We start from the raw sequence: 7,107 nt of genomic DNA on the forward strand, positions 1-7,107 counted from the left end.
TTTAGGAAGAAAATACATTGACTTTTCATCCATTCTCTTGTCAAAATTCATGCTTCAGGATTACAAAAGATCTGTGCAAGTTCTCTTTGTTGCATAAGCACAGATTGCTCAACTGAGTTACACATGCATCACCTGCTCTCTTAAAAGAAATACAGCAGATTATATTAAGGATTAAAATTAACCTGGCCTGTGGTTTATAGCTGTTGAGGATCTGATAAGCTCTCAGAAGATCCAACTTGCCATGTCCTTGTTCAAACATGTTGACTCCAGGAAGTCTACGTGCTGACGCAATAAGTGCCTGCTTCATACTTGCTGGATTCACCATTTCACGCTTTTGAACTGTGCTGAAATAGGAAACAATAGATCACACTAGGTGGTCTTTATTACAGTTTCTAGCTACTCCTATTTACCATTCTGCCTTAACAGTCATTTCATTTAAAGAAAATGCAATCAAAAATCAGGTTGCTGTGAGTAACATCTACAGTTCATATTTGTCTATTATTACTTGATTTCTCACTGGAACAGCTGAAGAAGAGTGACAACTTTCTGACACATTTATCTTAAAAAACTAATATTACACAAATTTTTCTCCTTACAATGTGCTTCATGACCAGCAGTCATTACAATCAGGATAGTATTTTTATATGCTAAATAAAATATTCTGAAAATCAAAGCTTCTGTAACTGGAAACTTGCTGGTATCTTTTGCAACATGACTCTTCTGGGGGTGAAAAATAGCTTTGTTGTTCAAAGAAAAACGCACCATTTTATGGAGGAAACACGACTTTGAATTTTTGGCATAAGTGGTTTTCAAATAAAGGTTTGTTTCATCCTTATTTAGTAGCAGTGACAAACACCAAGTACAGACTTGCAACTCCTACCTTCCTTTCAAGTTCTTCAGTGTGCAAGAGATGACTTACGCAACTGGGTAATAGTCATAAAACCCTAAATCCTGTAAAATTTGCAAGTACTTAGATAATTATCTGATACAGGTGCCTACTTTGAGCAGCTGCTCTTCTACAACACAATTGACAGAAGCTCAGCAATTCAAAATGATTAAAAAATGTGACAAGATTACTTCGAAGTACTGTTCTCCCTAGTTATATTTTCAAAGACATAACTATTATTCCAAACAGCTCTCAAGTTTTTCCCAGGAAATTTAGAGATAGTCAGACAAGGTAATGTCTCAGCCAGAACCACCCTGATTTTATCCTCCGAGTTTGTTTTCCCACATCCAAACACAATTCTTTTTTATTTGGTGGGTTCCTTTAAGGGCTTTTATGACCCTCCTGCATCAGTATCTTTTTAGACGTTCTTATTTAAGACTTACCTTACTAACAGAGTAACAGCACCTGCCACCACAGGAGATGCTACGCTTGTCCCAGAGAGAGAACGGCATCCACCTTTCATACCAGAACCTCTCACTCCAGAGCCATAAGTAACAATATCAGGCTTCACTCTGCCATAACCTCCAGGCAGCTCCTGTGAAAGAAAACGGATGGATTATTGCCCTAATACGTAACGAACTCTGGTTGCTTCATTTGGGCATTTAAACTAATTGCAGGTCATTCAGAAGTAAAGTTATCAACTAAATGAGCTGAGGTTCAGCATCATGGAATAGCAAGTAACACCTAAAGGAGGACTCAAGCTGTTTACGACAAGTTCTCAGTGTTTCAACATCAACATTACTGCCGATTACTCTAGTATCCATGCTAAGTGTGAAACCACTGACAAAACGATAAACACACTGCTACCTGGCTAATGAATGAGATACAGCACGAAGAAAACATGTAATAGTCCCCTTAATCAAGATCACAATGCAATCTCATCTGAAATCGTGTGTGCAGTACCCATCACCTCAGTTCAAGAGGCAGATAAGTGCAATGTTACATGTAGCATCTGGAAATCCTAGGATTTTTAAACTAAGGGAAGGACAAGAGCAGGCCTTCATTTTTGCAGATTTAACCGCACAGGCAAGTCCTCACCATACATCAAAAGGTACTGGACATTTTACAAATACATCAAGAATGTCAATAGCGGTCAACTTTAAAGATGACAAACCCTGCAAAGAACATTAAGCTTCTTGCTTAGACTGACAATCTTTAACTATTCTGATCTTTGATGAAATCTTCTATCACTGGTTAACTCCACACATACCATCTGCATGGGATCACCCTTCAAAAAAGGCTCCCTTTCCAAGGCCCGTATTTTGGCTGCAAATGTGGCTGGCCATAGTCAAAGTATCTTACCCAAGTGGTCATTCCCCTAGATGAAAAGCGAGCTATATTATCTTCAAAGTCAATGCCACCAACTCCAATCACATCCATCTGGTCAGCAGGGTTATTGAGGGTCCTAGAACAAGTTGGGAGATAGTAAGACAAAAACCAAACCAAACCAAAATGCAAAAAACAAGACACAGTCATAAGTTTATCCTGATAACGGACACGCTGCCATCAGATTTTTGTCAGACACTCTTTTTAACCTCCACAGAAACAAATTTTGGTCCTACCTGACAGTTATACTTTACAAGCGAGAGCAACTTTTCAGGCAGTTAGTAACTCAGTAACTAACTCAGTAACTACCAATCCATGTATCTTGAAGACAAAACAAAATGTATTTTTAGGCATTTATTGTAGAAATATACCATAAATCATTCTGGCTCGATCCCTTCTATATTCCTTAAGCCCAAAATCAGTACCCAAAAGATGTCTGCTCACACTAACAGGGAAACGTCAGCTGGAAGTACCACCATTCTTCTTTTACTGACTTTCCACTGTTTCGATGAAAAATATTTAGCTAAGTACTTCACAAATTGCCCTACTACTACAGCAAGTGATAAAGACAGTGGAAAGAGTTTAACTTGAGTCACTTTCTATAAACAGATTACAGAAAAAAGGAGGAGGGAAAACTTCCTGACCAAGCACAACTACTTCCAAAAACATATAATAACATAATATTGGCTTTTTCTTTGAAGTGGTCATTGAAACTTACCCATACAAAGGGCCGTCATTGCCAATAGCAGAGACCATGATGACGTTGTTAGCCGTCAGTTCCCATACCTACAAAAAATAATGTTTACAATAAGGCTCAGCCACCAAAAAAAAGAGACTTTTCTAACAAATGTACACTCCACAGGGCCTGACATAAGCAAACAATTAGTCCAACCCTCTTTCTTACTGAGACTTATAAAACACATCTCACCGGTATACTCAGTATTATGCTCCAAACTTTCTTAAGATTATGTGACCAATAACCCAGCCTCGACAGCAACACTGCTGATTGGTGTAACCTAAATACGTACTAAGGAAAAACTCTTGTCCGTAACAAAGCACTCCAGATGCCAAAGTCAAGTTATTCTGAAACTCCTCCAGTAATACTCTGGGGAGAGTAGTGAAGTCGCTGTCAAACTAAATTTCAATGTAGGTTATCATTAAAAAAGGGAAGAATTTCTATGCCTCAAATCCCTTAATTACCCTTTACAAAGAAAGATTTTATCCTTTTTTAAAATGTAAATTAATTCACTTAGTGCTTTTGAAGGACAGATCAACAATTTAGGGGACCATGACATTTACCAACACAAAAACCTAATTCCGTCTTATCCTGAAACAAATCTCTTATCACATAGCTGAATCAACTACCTGTACTTTTTACCTATTTGTTCTTAAACAATTTGCTGCTAAATTCACACTATACATATTTTTACTACGAAATAAATTAACCATGCAGAGATTTAAAAAAAAAAGCCAAGGGTGGATTTTCAGTTAAGCTCTTCTATTAAGGGCCCACTTAGTTGCCTGCTTGGGCGTCACACTTCCAAGCACTACATACAGCATTTTGTAAAAGGGCACGCTTCCATAGCTCTGCGAATATTTGGGTTGTGTTTGGGGTTTTTTTTAATCCATTCCTTGAATATATTCCTAAAAGCCTGTACACTGTACAAAATTTCTCTCATGTAAATGAAACTCCACAGAACCTGTCAGCAGCACCAGAACCTGTCAGCAGCTGTGGCAAACAAGTGGCTCTGCAAGTCCAGCATTCGTGTGAGGGATATAAACACCACGACCACTTTATTTCCTCGTTACTAACTTTGTCAACAAACGGATGATCCATGAAGTCTGGCCCACCAATACTTAGATTCAATACATCTATCTTCTTTAAAATTGCATAATTAAAGGCATCCAGAAACCAAGATGTATATGAGACCTATGTAAGAAAGAGGGGAAAAAAGCTATCATTGGAAAATCCAGCGATTCCATGACAATACAGACTTCAGACAGAGAGGAGAAACAACACCAAAATAAAGCACAAGTGACAATTGTCTCCTAGTATTTCTAGTGCTCAGTACATTTGAGTGAGTGCTTCAACACTATACAGATCAGACTTCCACACATTATTTCTGAAAAATTGGAAACCGTAAGACATCTTGTAGTAAGTCTCTTATAAATAGAAAGATGTATCCTTCTCACTTATCAAAGAAAACATGTCAACATTTACAAGTCCTTGCAATATTCCCAAAGGAAAGGATTAATACAGCATTAATCTGGAAAGGCAAAAATTTAAATGCATGTAAAATAGCTACCTGGTTATTGGTGAACACTCTAAAAATGTGCAGTTCTGCATTTGGAGCAAATCCCTGGCATTCTCTCATGCTGGCTATCACACCTGCTACAAAAGTCCCATGGCCTAAACCTATCACAGGGAGAAGGAAATAAAATAAGGCGTTAGAAGACAAACCATTTCACTGTCAAGGATTTCTACCATTAAACACCACCTATACCAAAAATCACATCAATCTAACAGACTTTACAACAAACCGCAAACACTGGGTTCAGTCCTAGTCTTTTTTAATAGTATTTTGCTACTGGGTTCAGTGGGGTCAGAATTTCTAGCGCTGTGTAGCCAGACAACCAGCTGATGAAACTTTGAGTGATACACTCTCCAGTCTACCCACCCCCGATTGCTACCAATGAAATCAAGAGGCCCAACAAAGCAATCATGAGAGAAAAACGTTATTTTGGAAAATGCAAGTCACAAGGCCAATGTATTTTTACGTAAACTTCTTAAAAGATTTTTATCCTGACTCTGCAATAACCGTATTTTGTTGAGGCTGAACAGTGACACAAGAAAACACATTTTTTCCTCTCCTCAAAAAATAATTTAGCTTTTGCTTTATTGGATTGCCTGCATTATATTTCTGTACTCCAAATCTGCCCGTCCAGCAACCATCTGGGCACAGAACTAATAGAAAGTGCTACCAAAAGCAGGTGCTGCGATGCAAAGAAATACTACACATGACAAAACTACAGAGGTGCACACAAGACTGATCAAGATATGCACATACCTCAAAGAGAATTAAATTGCCAACTGACTCACTGACCCAGACTGTATGAAGTTAATAATCTGTGAAAGCATACGGTCAGGGCAAGTTAGGGTTGACATATGAAAAAGGAAGACATACTGCAGAAAATAAAAAGTTCTTTGGAATGTTGATGGACATGAGCGAGCACAACATTTGTTGATGAAAACGATGTAGATTAGAAAAACTTTACAGGAAGGTGCCAAAACTCTGATTACTTTAGGACTGCGCAGTGAAGAAGGAAACTGCTCTCCCTCATATGTATGCACTGTGAAACAGCAGAATACATAAAAAGGAATAGGAAAGAAACAGCTCTGTGGGGTTTGCTCTCACCTCCACCTACTTTGACAATGTATTTATGCCTGCATAATGTCTTCTTGCCCTGACATTTTTCAAATGCTATGATGAAACGCCAAATACGATTCAAAGGAGACTTACGCAACACCCTCCTGGAACCTTAATACACTTTGTTAAATTTGGTATGAGCACAAAGTGCTCGGGACACTGCAAAATTATGCTTAAAATCTCAAGATACACAGTTTCAACAGAGGTTAACACTACAGCAGCAACAGCAGTTTTACAATGGAAAACAGAACACACCAGTGTCAGGAATAGTTGGACAATTGCGCACAGTAACTCACCATCATCCAAGGTTCTCTCGTTAGTCCAGTTTGTTCTCTCCTTTACATTTTTGAAATGTGGATGTTTCTCACTCAGACCAGTGTCAAACACTGCTACTCTTACACCAGCACCTATAACAGAAAAGCATCGCTTTTTCTGATTCAACTTCATAGCAAATCAAGTTAAAGAGAACTTTTGTTTAATGTAGCATGCAATTTACAAGCTCAGTAAGTTATAGCTCTTAAACAAAACTCCTGTTCCAATTCAGAAGTTCAGCTATAGATCATAAACATGACCAATTTCTCATAAGTACAGTACGCACACACAGAAGAGCACTCCGTAAGTATACAATGCATCTCAAAACAAATTATTTCTCAGTCTTTCCGGAACTGGCACCCAATGAGAGATTAACACATATGAGTCAATTAGCCTCTTCTTACGCTTCACTTGTTTTTCGAAGAAGGTAATTGTTCTAAGCCAACAGACAAAAGCATACCTGTGTAACCCATCTGCCAGAGGACGTCTGCCTGCAAGGTCTGAGCAACTTGGCGAGGGATAGCTCTCAGCAAACGCCTGCTTGAGTGTCGACCTGTTGCATGCCAGAAGCCAGAACCTAAAGAAAGACTTGCTCTTCTCAAGGGACGAGATGACTGCCATTTTTGAGTCCATCTGGTTTCATTGCAGTGCAACATTGGATCAGCTATGTAGAATTAGGATGAAGAAAAGAAAAAACAGTATGAGGAAAACCACAAAAGATTACATTTTTATGCAAATATACACATCATTTTGTTATACCAGAAGTTTTAGATGAGTGAGTATCCATTTTCTCTCATCAAAATCAGTAAAAGCTTCTGTTTTATCTACTAGGGACACAGTGGTCCATAGTCTCAGGTAACTGACTGCTGCAAAATAAGTGTTTCTACGTTGTACATGGAATCATTGCCACGCTTTAGCAAAGGTATGACAAGACCCTGATAATTTTATAGGCAAAAGAATAGATTTCTGTAAATTAAAGAAAAACTGTAGGGCACTCATTTGTGTAGTGCTAAGCTGATGGTCTGAAATAAAGCTAAGAAGACTTTTCCAAAGCAGATCTCATGCAACCACACAGAAAAAAACTTACACTCCGAA

At 38.3% G+C, this 7,107-nt stretch overlaps 1 protein-coding gene across 1 annotated transcript in view; it reads right to left on the minus strand.

Moving 5' to 3' along the window:
* The window catches only part of MBTPS1 (membrane-bound transcription factor peptidase, site 1), a 25,014-nt gene that overhangs the window by 15,809 nt on the left and 2,098 nt on the right, over positions 1-7,107 (minus strand). Inside the window, exons 2-10 of the mRNA XM_009320812.1 lie at positions 7,100-7,107; positions 6,473-6,676; positions 5,997-6,107; positions 4,579-4,688; positions 4,086-4,202; positions 2,991-3,058; positions 2,249-2,351; positions 1,330-1,481; positions 183-344 (exon numbers count right to left, since the gene is read on the minus strand). The exon at positions 7,100-7,107 is cut by the window's right edge and continues 268 nt beyond it. Of these exons, the coding sequence (XP_009319087.1) occupies positions 183-344; positions 1,330-1,481; positions 2,249-2,351; positions 2,991-3,058; positions 4,086-4,202; positions 4,579-4,688; positions 5,997-6,107; positions 6,473-6,676; positions 7,100-7,107 (1,035 nt within the window). The remainder of the gene's footprint in view (positions 1-182; positions 345-1,329; positions 1,482-2,248; positions 2,352-2,990; positions 3,059-4,085; positions 4,203-4,578; positions 4,689-5,996; positions 6,108-6,472; positions 6,677-7,099) is intronic.

The sequence above is a fragment of the Pygoscelis adeliae genome, unplaced genomic scaffold (assembly GCF_000699105.1).
Source record: "Pygoscelis adeliae isolate BGI_AS28 unplaced genomic scaffold, ASM69910v1 Scaffold63, whole genome shotgun sequence".
Lineage (NCBI taxonomy): Eukaryota > Metazoa > Chordata > Aves > Sphenisciformes > Spheniscidae > Pygoscelis > Pygoscelis adeliae.